We start from the raw sequence: 20,019 nt of genomic DNA, 5'->3' as shown, positions 1-20,019 counted from the left end.
TATTTTTATTGCATTTTAATCCACTTCGAAACTACATTATAATTATTTTATCTTATGTGGAAGTTTTCATTTGGTACGTTTATTTGTTATTGTGCTTTGACAACTTTAGTTCTTAAAACTTCACACCCTTTCTTCAAAATCCACAATGACAACCAAGAGGGTAGCATCTGTGCTGTTTCACTCTGCACGAAAAATAAAAGAGAAAATATTAACACTTAACTATTACTATGTAAAACCATAAACAGAACAGTATTTAAAACGTTACTCTACAATATTTAAAGGAAGAGTAAAAACTATCTCCATCATTATATTTTGTATACACTAAATTGCTTATTTAGAAGCACAAGATTTTCAGCAATTCTTTTTCATTGTGTCTATTAATTTTTCATATTTTTTATTTCTACTGTTATTAAATATAAACAACCTTATTAATGTCTGCGGGAATTTTTGCTCCCATTGGATAGAGCCTTGAAATATTTAACACATTTCATTTTAGTGTAACGACTCACGATTATGTACCGAGGTTAAGAGATACGATGGCGATAAGCAGATTCACAATGATGGGATGAAAAAAGTGGAAGAAAAGGGGGTAAACCACGAGAAAACCCACCCACGCGGTGTTTGTACATCAAAAAATCCACTTGACGGGAGTTGGGATCGAACCAGGGACTTGTACAGATTTAAGTATATTTGTTACAAAAATAAATAGATAAATAAATAAAAGTGAAATGAAATAAAATATTTAAGTTTAACGTCCAACGATTATGCCGCGTAGGCTAAGGAAGACGATAATTAAGGCAAACGAATGATGATGAAAGAATTGGTGGAATGACAAAGTGGGAGGAAAGGTAGTATCCCGAGAAGACCCACAGACGCGATATCGTCCATCACAAACTTACTTGGACGGGGATCGAACCAGAGCTCCGACAGCTGTTTACGAAATTGTAGTATTAGATAGATATGGAATCTCAGTTATGAGGCAGTTTTGAACTGATTCTAAAAAATCCCAACTAAAGTATATGTACGCTGAATTCTTATATTTTGAACTATTATTAGTATTAAAGAAACTTATTTACTGACGTATCAATTGTTTAAAGATGCAATGAAAATGCTATCAATACGAAACTGTTGAATAGGCAGATTCATCATGCGGTCTTAACTTCTGTAAAGATGACAATATTTATGGATTCAGGATTTTTGTTAATTATTGGAAGTTAATTCACTTAAGAGGAACGTTGTATATATTGAATGCTTTACTTGAATAGTTTATGTTAAAATGTTACATGAATCAATATTTTCTTTTTCATTTAACAAGAGAGTGAAAAAATGAAATGAAATCTTTAAGTTTTACGTCCCACGGTTATGCCGGTGAGGCTAAAGGAGACGGTGATAATGAGAGATGAGTGAAATGGTGGAATGAAGAAAGTGGGAGGAAACGGGAGAACCCCGAGAAAACCCACGAGCACGGTGTTTGTCCACCACAAAGTTCACTTGGCGGGGGCTGGGATCGAACCCGGGACCCCAAGCACCAGAGGTGAACGCTCTACCACTGAGCCACCGCTCTACCACTGAGCCAAATATTTTTCAACATATTTGGGCCACGTCATGCCGTCTGGTAGTAGAGAGGACATCGCCGCGTCTGTGTATGAATTTCTGGGTGAAAACTGACCTGATCTGTCAACGTTGGTAGCAGCTTGCTATAATGGTACACCAATCAACACGGAAGATTTAAAGAGGATCTACATAGTTTGATAAAAAAAAAACTAAATAGAGAACTTCAATGGACCGTTTGCCTTCTTCACGGAAATGAACTACTTCTTCGTCATGTGATACGGCATCTCGACGGGAGAGCATCGGGACCGAAAACACTTTCGGCACACAAATAATAAAGCTCGACAAGTGCGAGGAAGCACCCTTGTAAAATACCAAGCAATAAATCTTGACTGGTTGGATGAATTCGCAAAAGTTGAAGACCTCAGTGAGGACCAACAATATTTACGAGGAATGTGCAGCACAATTCACTCAGGATACTGTTCTTCAAACTTGGCGGACAAGAAGCCCGGTCCAGTGGTCCAGTCACGTTGGCTCACCACGGCATGTTGCATTCTTCGGGTGTACATTAGCATAGCTAGACCTTGTGAGGCATTCATGTCCCTTGTACAATACATCATCATGGTGTACGCCCGGGTCTGGTTTGCCCTCCAACAAAACCTACGATGCTGTGAAGGACCGCGGTATTTATTGAGTTTGGGACGACTAGCAAAATTTCTATCCACAGAACATAAGCAGATAGTATTCTCTGTATTTTCCAATAATTCGCAGTTCCTAGAAATAAATTTTGACGCGGACAGTTACTACGACATGGAGGAGTGGATGACTTTGTCCCCAACAGAACCTCCGCTCACCAAGATGCTCTCCGACGATGAGATTGAAGAAAATATTTAGTCAGCTGCAATGCTCAGAGAAGAAATAACTGCGTTACCGTGCCATAGTCAAGCAGTAGAACAAATGGTGGGTTCGGCCACACAAGCTTCTCAATCCGTGTGTGGGCTGGCAAATCGTGATGGATTCATTCGCTGTGCCTTGCTTTCTAGCAAGGAAATGCCAACATTCGGATGGAAATAATACTATGCCATCTAGAAAAGTAAAGCAAGGAAGTGAGGACGCAACCACGTAAGGCCATGGCAGAAAATTAGAAAGAGCGGGAGGGCGGAATTAGGGGTGGGGGGAACTCGAAGTGCAGTCACCTAGTCGTGGTGAGTTCTGGGTTATTTTGGCCAAAGAATAAATGATTGAAAATGTCGATAATAAATTGCATTACAGCAATAAATAAGTAAATAAATAAATAAATTCTACTCTTAGGCTAAACAAAAATTTTTGTACATACAAATAAAACACGCATTCCTCTTGCCTTAAGCGTTGAAATTTGGCCAATTTAAGTGAAGAATTGCACATAAATGAGCTCTGGGAAGATGTATTACGTATAGTTCAAACTGTTCCTAAGGCTGAATCTAAAAAGACTACAATATATGTGTATTACACAGCCAAAAACGTATAACATGGTACTGTGTAGTGCGGGTTGCATAAACTTTCCTGAAAACCTCTGTGCGGCACAAGAAGTCATTGATTAAAATTCTGAAAAAATCTGGCAAACTTTACCCAATAAAAGATACCCTTTAACCGCTTCGCCAAACCGATTTTCGGAAGAAAGTTGAAATTCAGCCCAACCTATTGTAGAACTTTCTTTGCGACGAAATTAACGTACATTTAGCGGTCCAGAAATTTGTCACAGAAAACAGCCCCAAGTGGATATATTGTAGATGCATTACGTAACCCTTTTATCCCTGTTCTTTTTTTATTGTTTGTTTGTTTGTTTGTTTACTTACGACTTTATTTTTAGTTTGTCTTATTACTTTTTTGATTTAACAAATGAAATACAACTGTCAGTTTGTTTGCGGGCGTCATATTTAGAGAATTATATGGACGTAAAATTTACGTGCACTAGGGTTGAAATACGTATGTAAAATACAAAATGTCATTAATCGAAAACATCGTCGTGATCTATATACCGTACTTTAGAAACTCAAAACACATCACTAAAGCAGAAGGATGACTTATTGCAAATAGTTTGTTTCACCAAGAATAAAACAGCCTACGTGGTTGAGCTTCGTCCATCGTAATAGCGCCCTGCAAGTACTCTACAAGAAATGTGCGTAGCTTCCTAACAAAAAAGATGAAAGCACCAGAGAAATAGCGCAAAGTGATTTAGACAAGTTGCAAGAATACTGTCACGAAAACCCAGCAATATTGAATCCTCCAGAGTAATTATATTAATCTTAAAATATGATGTGCACATATGTTACCGATAGGGCTAATTGAATTAAGTGGAAGAACAGGACACGTCCGAAAACACAGTTCTGAGCTAAAATGTTTGAACGAACGAACAATACTATACTGTATTATACTGGTGGTTGCTGTTTAGATTAATATATTTTGCAAAAACTGTTTTAAGTATTTAACACTTCTTGTTTTTGACATAACTAAACTTAAATATTTTTAGGAATTCTTTCACTTTAATTGTACTATCTTTGGCAAGGAATTTAGGAATTGAAGTAGAAAGCATGAAATATCCACAATAAATATTCCACATTCAATCTGTAATGCGAACTTTCAGGCCCATTGCTAGTTTTTGTATATATGTACATATAATATAAAGTATTTTAATACTCATGGTATTTCTTTGATTCTATTAAGCCGGAGCGCTTCTAAGGTCTCGAATTTCTCGCGATTTTTTTTTTTTTTTTTTTTTTTTTTTTTAAGTTTAGGAGCTTGGGAGCAGCTGAAGGTGATGGCTGTGACTTAGGACCAAAGACTTTAGCTTTGTATTAGAGGAATACATATCGAAATATTTAGATTCTGATTTATGCTCTGGGGTTGTAGCACTAAGGATAGAAGTTCGATCCCCGGATAGGAAATTCCTGTAGAAAAGAATTTTAGTAGGGATTATTAGACTTTTTGGATGCAGCGTCCAATTTGAGCGTGTGCTGTTATTTGAATCTTGATTGATTTTAGGCGAAGGCCGTTGCTATGGCAACAGGGGCTGAATAAGTTTTTTTTTTCTTTTCAGCTAGTTGTGTTAGATTAACTGGGTGGAAAATTTGACGCAGCTGATTCCTGAGGAAAGAGGATGACAGGCTGCGCGCTTTCAGATTGTCTCCTTTTACCGAGCCTTTCAATAAAGGTGCTACATTCTGCTTCCCTGCACCTGATTTGGTGATTAATAGCCAGCTGTTTTCCTGCAGGTTTGTCCAGCAGAGGGCAATATCTAAATTAGGGACTTAGACCAGGCAGTTCTCAGAGTGTTGGGTCTGTCTTTAGAGATTTTGAGGTTTATGATGGCTTGTACGAGAACGCATGGTCAGAACCTCTTTTACAGAAAATCTTAGTTTCTTTTTAATTGCGAACTTGTGGATTGAAGCAAACAGAAATTAAGGATTTCAGTAGGTGGGAACCTCTAGTACTAAAGAGGTGAACCTAGTTCCACAAGCAATTCAACAATTAAAGGAACTCCTATTTTTAATTAAGGAATGTTTGATTCAATTAGAGAATTTTTCTTTTCCTGAATAAAAGTTAGGAAAGGGTCTAATTTATAAAATTTCCGCTAAACCTTTGGTATTAAGTTTAAGCTATTGATGCTTTTTAATTACCTATACAATTAACGAACATATTTTTATTTTATATTATGTAAGCATCTCTTGATATTTAGTCTGAAGTTGAAGGATAAGGAGAAGAAAGTACGCCATCACAAACCTAATGAATCGATTCATTGGCCGCGGTGGCTCAATGGTAGAGCGTTCACCTCTGGTGCATGGGGTTTCGGGTTTAAACCCTGCTCCCGCTACGGGAACTTTTTGGTGGACAAACATCGTCTATCTGGGTTTCCTCGGGGTTCTTCCGATTCCCCCACTTACTTCATTTCACCATTTCATTCATTTCTCATTATCACTGTCTCCTTTAATCTAACCGGCATAACCGGACGTAAAACTCAAAATTTCATTTGATTTTTTTCAATCGATTCATCTGATCCCAGTAATATCGTCAACATTTAATAGATGTTGATACAGTATGTTCCGTTAACATGAAAAAGAAGCATTTTCGTTCTTTGATTGGGTATTCTTACAAACTTGAACTGATGAAGTGGATTTGAACTGAAAGTAATCCAGCCTAGATAAATCTTAATTAATCTAATTAATTACTCTAATCTAATTAATCATATAATGCTATATTAAAGAATATGTGAAATACTGGATGTGTTTATAAGTTTCACACTTCTCATTAAATAACTGTTCTTTTAATGAATATACTGAATAGATAATCAACTTACAAAAATGGAATGCACCCAATATCCAGTAGTGGTATCTGCTCTTCCCAAAGTTCTGATTGCAATTCTGGCGAAAGTGGAAGGCGATGGTATAAAAACATTATCTTTCGTTAAATGAGGGAAGTCTTTTATGAGTTTTGTTGCTACAGGGCCAGGAGTTAAGGTTTGAAATACAATACCTGAACCTTTGTTCTCACTTCGGAGTGCTTGTGTGAAATTCCGAACGAAAGTCTACAAATAGAAACAGAAACGCATTTTACAGTATTACCAAGTACAAAAGTGTGTGAATACTTTTAATACTTTATAATTACTCTCTCTCTCTCTCTCTCTCTCTCTCTCTCTCTCTCTCTCTCTCTCTCTCTGTGTGTGTGTGTACGAAAATTTAAATCTAAGACAAATTTTGAATCTACGAGGCTAACATTACATTTTTGAATGTATGGATTTGTATACCCAACAAACAAACAAAGTAACATTCATTTTTACATTTTATACATATGTATACAAATACGTGGGATTATGGTATACAAATTAACAATGTTGGTTTTGCGTTCTTCACGGTAACTACATACACGAAAGAGACTATAATTTTTTGGAATTATTTTATGCTTATCCTGAGGGGAGGTTATGGTACGCCAAAACTATCTCATGAGTATCTCACGCTAGAGCGATGAAACTCTTCATTTAAAGAAAATAATGGTTACATTCTCCACTGTTTTATGAATGTTTCGTTTCTAGGAGGAAAAAGGTAAACTTAAAAAAAATACTTTCAATTATGTTTCGCAAAATGGGTTCAGTGTGGGAACATTCAAATAGTTTTAAAATTAATGTTTAAATACATTTACCGCTCGGGTAGACCTGCATTTTTATTATTGCATTTTAATTGAAATGCATATTCTACGATGGAAAAGAGGTTTCAATTTTTCGCAAAGAATACGGGCTTTCCCCGTCTGAAATGCATTATTGAACGTAGTTACCACTTGGATCGAGTAGAGGTTTCTTCATCACTTTGATTCAAATAGTATCCTTCGGGGAGAAAGAGAGTTTAAATATAAGCATTTTCTATGAGTTTATTATTTCCGTGTAACGCTCGGTATTTCAGCTAGTAGTGAATAAAGTGATTATATTCCACCACATATTTGCTATATTTATGATAAATGCAAAAATAAAATAAAATAAAATAAATCAACGTTTGGAAATTTTTAGAAATCAACATTTAACGTGTAAAAAATTTCTTATAATGTTATATCAGTGAACAAAAAATGTCTGGAATGCATCGTAACAGTGCTTTAAAGGAAATGCCCTAAGAGTGCTCGAAAGGTATCTGAACTTCTGATGTGTTCAATGAGAATACGGACAGAAATGACCTATGAATGTAGACGTGATCATGTATAAATTGACCTAACACTGTTCAAAAGTCGTTTCTGTGCCAATATACTCATTAAACGTATCTTAAGCTCATTTACATTTTGAACATCCTTAGGACAATTCTTATTAACCACTGTTAAGAAGCGAACTATTTTTTTTTTCACTGATAACAACACTTCGATACATTTCTCGACATTTTAAACAATAAAAGGAGATCATTTCCCAAAAAAAATAATGTCCACATTATGTTTACACACTGATTATTTTCAATGATATTTAAAATTAAAATTGTGTACTAGGTAATGTTAAATAAGCTGTTTTCATCTTCCAGATTATTTGATAATTAGATGTTTCTCTCTTCTATTAATTAAATGTGAAGAAAAATAAATATAAAATCTAATCTAACTATATATAAAACTTCATGAACTGACATAAAATAACGGATACTTCCCGTTGACGTGGAAACTTGAAATTTGGTATGATTGTAGTTTTTCAGGACTAACCCATACAAAATTGCCAAAAGTGAATATTTTTAATTTTTAGGGGGTCTAAAGAGGCGATGAAGAAATTCCCCATGTTATTTAAATGGGCCATTTTTTGGACCTATAATCTCATATTTTAGGTACTTGAAATTTTAATAAAAACCTGAAATTCGTTATGCTTCTACGTTTTTGGTAGTGTTACCTAATAAATTGCCAAAAATGCAAATTTCCAGATTTAGAGTAGTTTTGTGGGGGAATTGAAAAATATTTCTCATGTTATTTATATATGGAACATCTTCTACATCCCAAAATGTTTAGGCACTTCCTTCAGGATTAGAATGATGAAATTTCGAATGATTGTAGCCTTCCGGGACTAACCCACAAGAAAATTACCAAAAGTGAATATTTTTAGTTTTTGAGGAGTCTAAAGGAGGATGAAGAAATTCCCATGTTATTTAAATAGGTGCTTTCTTGAAATACAAAATTCCCTATATAAAATAACCTTTTTATAACATAAAAATAGTAAATGTGCACTGATCTAAAATAAACAATTAAAAATTAATCTAGATTCAAATCAAAATCAATCCAAGGTCTACAGTTGTAATATTCGATATCATCACTAATAGGCATCTACACTGCCATTAACTAAAATATTGCACATCATAACTAATTCGTTTCTTTTAAAAAATATCTCAACATTATTATTTAATACAATATGCCGAAATACTTTCTGTTTACTATATCAAATATCAGTAACTATGCAGTAAAACTTTAGTTTATAAACGTACAAAGTATTACTGAAATTACAAAACTTTTCAAAGATAATTAATATTTCCTGAACTTACTTTGGTTGCTGCATAGACTGTAAAAATAGGAACAGGCATATTTCCTGTAACAGATCCAATGTTAACAATGGCACCTTTCTTTCTTCTTTGCATCTGGGGTAGAACAATCCGAGTCATCGCCACTGTGGCTCCAACATTCACGTTAATCATGTCCCAGTTCTTCTCCGCACTAACTTCGTGTACGTACATCGGATGATCAACTGATTGCCCAACATTATTTACTAGAAATAGACAATATATTGTGTATGCATTGAGTTGTGGGCGGGAAGTCCCTTTACATAGTAAAGTATGGAGAATTACTGTACTCCTTGATATTATTATTGTTGTTATGTTATTGTTCATCGTCATCATCATCATAGGTATTCTGTCATTATTGATAGGTCATTTGCTGCAACTGAGAAGCTCCCATGCAACAGTCTTCAGCTAACCTCTTGATCTTCACATATGATTTCTCTGTTTTAATACTGTCAACTCTATCCTCTTGCTTTCCCCACCGTGTTTTTGCTGCTACCGTTCCCTCTAGCACGTCTCTCATAATGCTGTTCCTTCTCAGCTAATTTCCCAACCAGTTTCTTTTCCTCTAATCAAATACATCTAGAATCTCTCTTTTCTCCCCTATTACTCCTAATACCTTCTCGTTCGTTTTCCGTCTGACCCAGCTATTCTCTCTATTCTTGTCCACAACAACGTTTGAGAAACTTCCAGTCGTTTCTGGTAGCTTTTGCGTAATGTCAATATTTCTGCCCCATAGTGTACAATACTCCGTAAGAAATATTTGAGTTTTTCTTATTTTTTTTATTCAATAACTCACAAAATAAATTTCTCTTCCTCCTAAATGTTCCTTCCGCCATTTCTATCCTTGGTCTTATTTCATAGTTTAGTTTTCTCCATTAATAGCAGTACTGGGAAAGGTCATGTCAAGAGAGTACCACAATGGTAGATACAAGTGGTTTCAGTGTTGACGAGAGTTTGGTGGTATGTTTCTGGGTTCACTATTGCCACAACACCAAGAAGGCAGTGATAGACATTACAAGGGACTTTGGGTAGGGGCTACAAAGCTTTTTTTTTTTTAGCTTTATTACTGCAATTTCAAGATTGAGCTTTGTGGTAGACAAACACCATGTGCGTGGGTTTTCTCAGGGTTCTCCTGTTTCCTCCCACTCTCTTCATTCCACCACTCCATTCATTTCTCATCATCACCGTCTCCTTTAGCCTAGCCGGCATAACCGTGGAACGCAAAACTTTAAGATTTCATTTCATTTATTTTCTTGCAATTTCAAATTTCTAATCAGGCTGACTATTAGCTTAGGTAGGAGCTACCAACGCATTTTAATCCTTATTCCTGCAATTACGAACTCTCAATCTTGTTTATCATTAGCCTTGATAGAATCTGACAAACACTTTTCAACTTTAATCATTACAAATTCACACAAAACGTTATCGACTATTATCTTACGTAGGACTTCTCAAGCATTTCAATACTTTATTCTTGCAATTACAAATTCCTAATTCATAAAATATTTTGCATAGTAGTATTATGGCTACATAACATTTTGACTCGTTCATATCAAGCACTGATTTTCTTTTTTTTTCTCTTTAATAAATAAAACTTACAAGAGAATACTACTCTTTAAAAAGCGGGGACCCATGACAGTCGTCGGGTTCGCCGTTATCTTAAAACAGCCCTATAATTTATGTCGCTATTCACATTGAAGGATAACTCGTAAAATAATAATAATAATAATAATAATAATAATAATAATAATAATAATAATAATAATAATAATAATAATAATAATAATAATAATAACCCTGTTTCGATTTTTCATTTTTGGCGGCTACTTAAGTAAGATCTCACCCCTTAAATTAAGAGATTTTACCTATAAATGTGACAAAACTTGCACATTGTTTCTTTCCATGTGTATTTATTCTTACATTAAAATGGTATTATTAATAACACTGATTTTATGCTAGATCTTATTGTTATGTAAACTGCTTGAATGGATCTTGCATTCCGTACGAGCTATTATACTTTTTTTTTTTTTTTTTTTTTTTTTTTTTACCACGGTGGCTCAATGACTTTCCGGTGGTACAACTATTGGAAGTTAACTATCCTTGTTCTTTCTATATTCGTGTCCGGTATAGTCCTGAACAATTGAAAAAAGAGTAAAGCAAGAGTCAAAAAGTGGTAGGAGCTCCTTCGTGGCTAAACGGTTAGCGTACGCGCCTTTGGCGTGGGAGACCCGGGTTCGATTCCTGGCGGGAGCTCATGTGGTTCGGATTGCACGTTAATCAGTAGGTCCATGTCTCATATAGCCTCGGCGCTGAACGGGACGTTAAACTCAAAATCAACTCAACTCAATTATTTGCTGTACAATCTACTGCATAAACAAACGAGGATTCCGATTTCCCGAAAAACTCCTGTTACGTCATTGCCGAAGAAACATGGCTCTTGGATGTTTCCAGTCGGTATGGCTTGTGAAATTTTACAAGTTCAATAACTTAGTTAATACTAGGTACAGAAAAGAAAGATATATTTATTTATTTATTCCGGATAATGTCCTTTTAAATTAAGGTAAATAAAGAAAGTAGTGGAAATACCAGTTGTATCGTACGAAACCATGTGGACAGTTCAAAATGTACTTATCTGATAACCTACAGGTTTGTAACGGATACGAACCTTTGTCTTCTACTATGGTCACTGGAGTTCTTTTTGTTTTTGCATAGAATAATAAATTATCACTTGTATTGATATTTATTACGGAATTGTATTTACAAATATTCTGTATACTCGTTACAATCGAGCGGAAAGTTAAACAAAGAAGCGGGTGAAAAGACTGAGCCATCTTTCTCCTATCGTTCTGAGAAGGTAAGACTTAATTTGAAGGATTAGTTGAAAATTATGTGGCTGTAGCAAGAAAATACTTTGACTAACTAGGTGTTGAAGTTGTCATTTGTTTGCCTTTATGACGTATGTGAATCTTCCCGTTTATTGTGTACACTCTGGAAAGTGTTCCTCTTCAGACAGAAGTCCTTGTTAACCACTGTCCTCATGTAGTACCCACGAGCCCAAACTGCTATCTTTACCGATTGATCGAAGGAGCTTAACTACAGTGGTAGAGTTTACGCCTAACTTGTATGCACAAGCACGATTACTTTTCCGAAGGTCCACTACCTCGTGAGAAAGTTATCAGAATTTGTTGTTGAATGTTGTGTCACCAGCTCGAAACTCCACAAACCAATGGCGTTGGTATATGGTGCGTTCATCACTATTCCTTAAATATAAAATGAAATCTTTAAGTTTTACGTCCCACGGATATGCCGGTTAGGCTAAAGGAGACGGTGATTATGAGAAATGAGTGAAAATGGTGGAATGAAGAAAGTGGGAGGAAACGGAAAAACCCACGAGAACGGTGTTTGTCCACCACGAAGTCCACACGGCGCGAACTGGGATCGAAACAAGGACCCCAAGCACCGGAGGTGAACGCAATACCACTGAGCCGCCGCGCCCCCTCCTTGTATATATATATATATATATATATATATATATATATATATTATTGCCTTTCGTGGTTAAATTTGCAGAGTATCCCACTTTGAACTCATAAAGGAAATTCACTTCTAAATGCGTGTTATCCACACTATAAAAAATTTTAAAAAATCCATTAAAACACTTTTAGTAAAGATGTTGAAGGGAAAATTGATGAAATAGTGTTTATAAACTGTGATTCGCGTGTCCAAAATCGTGAAGTCTCAAACAACAGTACCGTATCTAATATGACATATTTAAAACACTTCTTCTCGACAAACATTTCGATAACAAAGCGATGACACATTTTGCAAATAATTTGGGATACACTTGGAAAATACAGGGGGTGAATGTGTTTTATTTGAAGGTGTTCAAAGATGGACGGTAATGTGTAAAGTGTATTATTGTGTCTAAAAGTAGTTTCTTTATTTTTTGCAGTGCATGATACATTTTCAACAATATAGTGCCGAGTGGTGACCCTTGAGGAAAGTTGTATCAATATTAATTAATCTTCCTTCACTATAAACTAATTATACATAAGAATTAGAACTTTAACTAAATTTTCTTCCCTTAGTTTGATTAAAAAAAAGAAAAGAAATGAAATCTTTCAGTTTAACGTTCAACGTTACGTCCCTTAAGCTAATGGAGACGGATGATTAAGGCTAGTGAATGTTTATGGAAGGATTGGTGAAATGACAGTGTGGGATGAAACAGGAATAAGCAAACCACAAACATACTTGGCCGGGTATCGAACCAAGAACCTCATGCACCAGAGATCAGTGTTCTACCATTATGCTATCCATTCCCTTAGTCTGAAATGATAAAATGTTAGTTTGTACTTATTTGACTTTCCTCAGTAGCCGCCACCGCTCCTGACTACCAGATACCCTAGTTTGCTTCCTGCACATGTACGTAATTTCTGACGTCTTACCTCTGACCTTGGTACATCCACAAGTTGCGTTACAAATTATAATTCTTTATGCGTAAGTATTACAAAAGATGTTTGCAATTAATATTTTTTTCCCGCAATTTTCATGAGAGACCTCATTTGGTTCCCACATTTGTGGCATTGGTGCACATGATGTTTATAATAACCTAATTGGAAAAACTGTATTCCAAGAATAGTGCTAAGGGAAAATCTTACCAAGAATTCCAACAGGAATATCCTTCAACTCCTCTTCAACCTTTGGATAAACAACTGCACCCAGACTGAAGTCGGCAACAATTATTTTTGTACTCACCCCATAAGCACTTTCTGGAAACAATAAAAATAATAAGTTTATTTCTGGTGATAAGTATAGCGACTAGTGTCTTACAGTTCTTAGTCAATTTGAAGGTTAATATAAGCATGAAAACGTACCAAATTCAGACAGAAAATTATTGATCTCCTTCCTTGTAATTTGGTCAACTACATAAAATTTGAGTTTTATCGCAATAACACTCATACTACATTATATTATTAAACCATTTTTGTCAAGCGAAGAATGGATATATTAAGTAGTATTTGTAACGGTTACAAATTCAAAACAAGACTAATAACATGTTAAAAATTGTAAAAAGGTCTATTTTAGGTAGATACTAAGAAAACACTAGTCAGAAAAAAATGACAATATAAAAATGGTTTGGTTACGGTATCTTCAAATACTTTAACACTTAACCCGAATTTCTCGCTTTAAGTGTACGAAACGGATATGTGAGTAGTATCGTTGGAAAGTGCCCGTTATACTGAAGAAAATGACATTTGAACCATGACCATGATCTAGGCCAAATATCAATGACGTAGTAACTTTTTGGAATATATATATATATATATATATATATATATATATATATATATATATATATATATATATATATATATATATATATATAGGGTATTCCAGAGCGACCCAGACACTACCTTTTCTCGAGAAAGGTACATGCTATCAAGTTGAAATAAAAAATTGCATCACAAATGTGGGTCCAAAGAATCCGTAGAAATTATTTACAAAATCCCGAAAACCACCCTCAATGGTGTAATGGGGGACACATGCCCCGTTCTCGCGATTTTTAAATGGGAACGATGTTTCGAATGCACATTCGAAAAGGTGGGTAAAACAAATAAGATTGCCCTACGAAACATTTGTCCGTACTACCTACCGTTTTCCGTGTACCATTTTTCTTTTTTTTCTTTTTTTTTTTTTTAATGAGGGTGGGCGAAATAGAATATACGGAGTTTACTAATTAAGATAATGTAAGCACCATCACAGTTTCGGGAAGAGCAAGACACACGCTTTCCAATGATATGCCACATGGTGATTCAGTCTAAAAGAGAAGAAACTGCGTGACCCGAAAAGGGGGTCCAAAGTAAGGCCAGAACTCGAAAATTTCAAATGGAAACGGGGTCCGAGTAATACCTCGTTGCAAAGGTCTATGCAAATGTTAAAAGAATTCAAGCACAATTTTGGAATCCACTAACCACTTTCAACATGGCGACCATAACAATATCGAAACCCTGAATTTCTGATTCGTAATGAAGAAATGAAGCGTACTAGTGAAGTTGCCCACTTGACCAAAACAAAGGGCTGGCACGTAATAATACCACAAAGAAGCAAGTTCCATTTGACTGCCCAGTTCAACGCAAGTTATGTCGCACAGGTGGAAGTGTGCCTACCTGTTCTGCCAGTTCTAGTGTGCTTCCACTGATAACATGAATACGCCACTCCAATCTTCGTCTCATTCACCGTTGTCTGTTGCAAGACGTTGCTTCGTCGAAGAGATTGTGTGAAAAGTCTGGATTTGTTAACGTACATTCGTCGTGGTCGTGTGCATTTCTGTCAATTACTTCGCATATTCCTATATAGAAACCACCTTCAGACTTTCGAAAATTTTTCCGCCCTGTTTTCAAGATACAAGATTGAAATTTTGCACACGTATTGTGTACATAACTACGTATTTTTAAAGAGATTTTCAGATCACTACGTGACCCCAGGCCCGGGCCAAAGAGACGCAAAAATTAAAAAAAAAAAAAAAAAAAAAAAAATCGAATAATACGGACAAGCGAGTCATACCCTTGGAAAGGATGCTCTATTCTTTTTCTTTTAAAAAAAGAGGGGGGTATAAATCATGATCCTATGATAAATAGTAAGGAAGCAGTAGGTGTTTGAGTGAAAGCCTAAAATTTGCCTCAAAAAGTGGAAATCATAAAAGGCTTGTGCAAAATATTTCAAAGATATACGTAAAACATCTTATGATAGTATTTAAATCAATATTATATCATGAAAACCCAGCTCGATTCAAGTGTTAGGCCTGAGAACGTGTAATCCTCTTCATTTCAAACGATGTAGTCGTTATTCTCTGTGTAAAATTTAAAACACCCTTTTCTTCCTTTAGAATACATGTTTCACTCAGACCCAAGTACTAATTAATTTTCAACACGTAGCAATGTCACAGTGCCAGTCAACTAAAGGAGTTTGGTTTGGTATAAACAAAAGTGTTTAACACAAGGATGCAAATAAACAACAAAATTTTACTCGCCCAAGGAATAAGCTACTAGCCCACATCTCACAATAGAAATCATTTACTTCACTTCGATATGATATTAAATACTCGCCCGCAGCGACGAACCACTCGCCCAGGGCGAATGGGCAAGTGGTTATTTGCATCCATGTCTTAACAAGATAAATTTTATGAAGCCTAAGTTTAGACAGAGTATTTAATTTCAAATTAAATGAAGTAAACTTTAAGCTGAATGAATACCTGAAGTAGAAAATATTTAACCATCGTCCGCTCACGTACTGCCAATTCACATTTCCCCTCGCGGCGACGGCAATTTGGCCGTCATCAATTAATCACGTTTTTCAACATTGTGCATGATGCAAACACTAGCGGATCCAGAAGGATCGTTTGGGAGGGGTGGTTTGCTTCCTGGAAGAGGAGCGTAGCCTCAAGGTGACCAGAATTTTACTTTGCAAAAATCGGACGCATATGAATGCGGGACTAGAGGGGGGGAGGTAGCTAAACCTGATTCCAAGATTCCATTTTGAGACCCAATTATTATTATTATTATTATTATTAATGAAAATATATTCTTTCTGAAGACTTTAATTAAATACGAACTTTCATTTCGGAGACATGGCGGTGTCATGATTCACTAGTCACCGCAATATCTCAAATGCGCTGTCTTGCACAGTACTTGCAAAAAAGAAAATATTGTATTGACGATGGTATTTATTTTAGCGAAAACGTGTACAATTTGCTCTAATCATTTATATTTTGAATAACAATTTCGCAACAGCAGTTGAAAAACAAAACGACAGATTCGGTGTACGCAAAAATCAATATCAAATGTATACATGCATAAAGAATAATAGAAAATGTCAACAAATGTCATAATAATAGAAAATGTCAATAATTGGTAGCTTAAAAAAAATACAATAATTAATTATAAAGTGATGTTTAATAGTATATGGCACAGTGTTCCAAATAGGCCAAAATATAGGGGAGCAATCTTTACGTATTGCTTTCATTTCTGTTTATATCAGATATAATTCAGCAAATTGAAAATTGAAAAGAGAAAAATATAATATTCAAACTGAACTTCAAAGATGTTTAGTGGCTCCGTGATTATTCCCCGTGGTAGTGATTGCCCGAACTTGAATTTCGTGGCTTTCCCACGAAATAAGGATGTTATGGTTTTTGCTTTAAAAGAACTATGGCCTGCGCATTCAAGGGCACAGATCAAGTACAGGAGAATGAAATGGATACACTTACTAATACATAATACTAATCATCGCTGCATTTAAGCATTGTACTGTACTTCTAACAGGAACCCAGATGGACGATTTGAAGTTAACCTACAGCATTAACATACAAAGAAATGAATTGTGAAGATAAATCCTACATATAAATATAATATATTGCAGTAGTCCTTAACCATATAAATCACTACGAAGGTAAATGCACAATTTATTTAATAAAATATTGCAAATAATGTAATAACAAAAATATCAATACTAAACTTTCTCTTACACAAACTGAACAGAAATTTTGTCGCATCTAGCACGAATTGTGTATAAATTTTATATGAATTAAAATTATATAGAATTACAATATATGCTATTATAATGTATAACTAGTAAAGAAAACTCTGAAAGATTAGCAAAGTCTACAACAAAATGAACGAAAGAAGATCAGAAATGTAAAACCAAAGTGATATTTCCTTTCATTACAGCACACAAACTATATTTCCTAAAACATACCGACTGGCGATATTATTTGACAATATCAGATATATATTTTTCTTTAAAAAATGCAAATTAAAATTTAATTTTGAAAAAATTATCGCCTTTAAACGAAATTACCAATAGAGAATAAAGTACGTGGTCTAATGGCTAACACGCTTGCCTTTGGTGTGCGTGATCCCGGATTCGGTTCCCGGTGGGGGTACAATTGAACGAAAAAGTGGTTCGGATTCCACTATAATCAGTAGGTCCACGTCTTCTTTAGCCCTTCTGGCACAAACGTGGGACAAATATCATATGTATAATATATAATTGTTTATTAAAAATATAATATAGCCTATATACCGGTACACATCTTTCACGATTGTGGTTGTGCAGTTTTGTTTCAGTTAAAGATTAAAAAAAAAAAGCCATTTCAGAAACTTTTTCGAGTTCGTTCATCTTTCTTGATTTTGTTTGCGATTCAGATACATCCAAGAAGTTCAACTTATACTCAGGCTCATGACTTTTGTGGAGTACCCACGAGTTGAAAATACACGGAGAGAAATGCATAATCCAGTCGGCATGTAAATGCTGTTTTTACCAGGTTACGCGCGTCACCACATTAAGTAATGTTGTTTCATCAGTAGTACGATCTACACCACCGTCCAGCGAAAATTTTGTATTGTGGGACCACCATTTCAAATCTAGAATTAACGCCATACCCATTCCGACGGTGGTAACTTAGGTATATAATGTTGTTACTACCTTCCTACGAGTGTCCCTTCTTGGTTCTTTCTAAATCTGTGACTCCCTACCTTACGAGAGTAATAGTTTTTAACACGAAGTGAATCATGTGAATAAAATTATCCAGTCACAGCGAGCCTAGTTCGATGCCGAACTCCAGACTTGACATGGTGTTCCCCCCTGCTGTATTTTTATACATGAAATCAGCGGCGGCCGCTGAAGGGGAGCCAATGTGCCGTGGCACTACCACAAATAATATAAATAATATTTGCATCTTACTAGATAACAAACTTTTTAATTTTATGCACAATACTTTACTTGCAACGTCATCATTGCTCACGAGAAACTGGTTTGAGTCGCGCTCAGTGATTGAATGCGCTCAGAATTACTCGCACGCTAGCAGTACATAGGCCTATCTCTACTCTGTTCGTGCCAAGTTCTCCCGTGCTCTCCCGACTGTTCTAAAAATGGTTTGTGCGCATGCTCGTTAGTTGGAGAGCAGGAGGAAAGTACGGAGTAATAACTAGCGTTTTGTGCCACGATCGAAAGTGGCTCCAAGCGGGAGATTTGTTTCGTCTTATGTTTTGATGCTCCGAGCTCAGGTTATGATGGCCTTAGAATAGGAAAGGGGGCTTTGGTTTGGAGCTAAGTCGCCTGGAATTCTAACACGTGACTCCTGATTCACTTGTTCCTATTGCAGTGTTTCCAAACTAGTTACTTATTACATATCAATATGTACCATCTAGATTTGACCCTCCCAAAAATCGATTTTGAGTTTATTTCGTTATTGTGTTGTCAACCCAGGTATGATCCCCCCCTGATTGAAACATAAACACATTGTGCGCCTGAGTGTTTGTGGCGTTGAATGTGGTGTGTGTATGTAACTTGTCAATTATACATTTTTGCGAAGTTTTGATGCTGAGTATTTAAGTGTAGCAGGGGCGGATCCAGAACCGACTTTTCGAGGGGTCGGTGGGTTGTCATACTGCTACTTAGAGCTACTTTTAACAGCTTGAACCCTTGGATGGGTTTTATTTATATGTATAAAATAAGAAAGTTTATTCTTCTGGGGGGGGGGCAATCGCCCCGATCATACCCCTTGGATCCGCCACTGAAGTGTAGTACTGTTTTCTTCTTTCTCTATATTAGAAAATACTTTCCGTGAAACTAGAACAATACATTACGATGAATGCGGCAAGTAATTTAGTGAAATATCCGTTTTCATCCCTATCATATGACGACAAACTAACTCGAAGCAGGAAATTTAGGAAAGCAAATGCTTAATTTAAAATTGTGTGTTAAGCAAGCGATCCGTAATAAGGAAAGATAGCATCAATTTAACATGCACATATATTTGGAAAACAGTTCGAATTTCTAGTTGTAATGTAGCCAATCCTTTATTTTGTTTTTCGTGTGTTGTTTGGGGAAGAAGGATCGCAAGGTGAACAAAATCTGCTTTATGTTTATAATAAGTTAACTGTAGACACAAACAACTTCATTCTAAATAACTCTCTCTCTCTGTATATATATATATATATATATATATATATATATATATATATATATATATATATATATATATATATATATATATATATATATATATGTGTGTGTGTGTGTGTGTGTGTGTGTGTGTGTGACTAATAAAATAATGATATTTGTGCCTTTACATTTTTTTTTTTTTTTTTTTTTTTTTTTTTTTTTTTTTTTTTTACGGATATGCGCTTATTTACTGTGTAGGTTTTGGCACTACCATATCATATACTCACGAGCCGCCACTGCATGAAATTACATTACTTAAGGAGCGCACCCGCGTAAATACGATGTATCCACACGGAAATCCTAGTCCTTTTTTTCTCAGTGTAATTACGAGCAAAGACCACGTCGGGCGGAAACCACACAACAGCCTTAGTCACCTTGCAGTCCATCTCTGTGAAAGTTACAGCACAAACTCAAATCTACGCTCTGT

The 20,019-nt window shown here is 35.6% G+C and overlaps 1 protein-coding gene across 2 annotated transcripts in view; it reads right to left on the bottom strand.

The window, feature by feature from the left end:
* Positions 1-43: 43 nt before the first annotated feature.
* Positions 44-20,019, bottom strand: part of LOC145667983 (hydroxysteroid dehydrogenase-like protein 1) — a 68,218-nt gene continuing 48,242 nt past the window's right edge. For both annotated transcript variants that reach the window (XM_081735413.1, XM_081735423.1), the window contains exons 3-6: positions 13,247-13,357; positions 8,574-8,794; positions 5,885-6,112; positions 44-182 (exon numbers count right to left, since the gene is read on the bottom strand). In XM_081735413.1, the coding sequence (XP_081591539.1) occupies positions 87-182; positions 5,885-6,112; positions 8,574-8,794; positions 13,247-13,357 (656 nt within the window). In that variant the 3' untranslated portion in view covers positions 44-86. The remainder of the gene's footprint in view (positions 183-5,884; positions 6,113-8,573; positions 8,795-13,246; positions 13,358-20,019) is intronic.

This window comes from Thermobia domestica, chromosome 1, assembly GCF_964235325.1.
Source record: "Thermobia domestica chromosome 1, izTheDome1.hap1.1, whole genome shotgun sequence".
Taxonomy (NCBI): Eukaryota; Metazoa; Arthropoda; class Insecta; order Zygentoma; family Lepismatidae; genus Thermobia; species Thermobia domestica.
Note: the sequence above shows the minus strand (reverse complement) of the source record. Positions and strands in the feature narration are given on the sequence as shown.